The sequence below is a fragment of the Apis dorsata genome, unplaced genomic scaffold (assembly GCF_000469605.1).
Source record: "Apis dorsata unplaced genomic scaffold, Apis dorsata 1.3 scaffold_293, whole genome shotgun sequence".
Classification (NCBI taxonomy): Eukaryota; Metazoa; Arthropoda; class Insecta; order Hymenoptera; family Apidae; genus Apis; species Apis dorsata.
The window spans coordinates 399803-400383 of record NW_006263568.1 but is presented as its reverse complement, the minus strand read 5'-3'; the positions used below and the strand labels follow the sequence as shown (position 1 = coordinate 400383).

The window sequence follows — 581 nt, the reverse complement described above, 5'->3', positions numbered from 1 at the left end:
TCAATCTCAAGTCAATATTCTAAACAAATCTCTCCATTTTTGAATATAAAACGATCGATCAATGTTGATTAATTTTGTAACGATACAATGTAATATTGCTGTATATGTAATATATTATAACTCGCTTAGAATCAATCTCGACGCTCAAAATTATTAAATGCTAATCGCACCATTATCGTTCCGTCAATAAGGCGATCGGGTGTGGTAAAAGTTTAACGAGTACCAATAAAGAGAGAAATAGAAATTTCGGTACTCGAATTAAAAACGTAACTAACGGGAGTTAAATATACGGAGAAAAATGGATGAACCGGGCTACAAATATCCCTCGCCTCACTTTCGGATATAATTGCGTTTATATTAAATATCGAGTAAAAAGTAGTTAATCTTCGATAAGCTATTCTCCAAGTACTTTGTACATCGAATGAAATCCCCATCGAATCGCCATCTCGTAGCGAAATCAAAATCTAAACGTATATCCTCTAAAGGATATTCTCGTTCTTCTATATTTCTTCTTTGTTTCTTCTTTTACTGGACCAACGAGACCGTGGTATCCGTTAAACCACCCTCGTCACGGCATATAC

General features: G+C 34.8%; 1 protein-coding gene across 3 annotated transcripts in view; it reads right to left on the bottom strand.

Moving 5' to 3' along the window:
- Positions 1-581, bottom strand: part of LOC102681244 (LON peptidase N-terminal domain and RING finger protein 1) — a 65739-nt gene continuing 65158 nt past the window's right edge. For all 3 annotated transcript variants that reach the window (XM_006617152.2, XM_006617153.2, XM_031511153.1), the window contains one exon: positions 1-581. This exon is cut by the window's right edge and continues 1 nt beyond it. In XM_006617152.2, coding sequence (XP_006617215.1) covers positions 526-581 — 56 coding nt within the window. In that variant the 3' untranslated portion in view covers positions 1-525.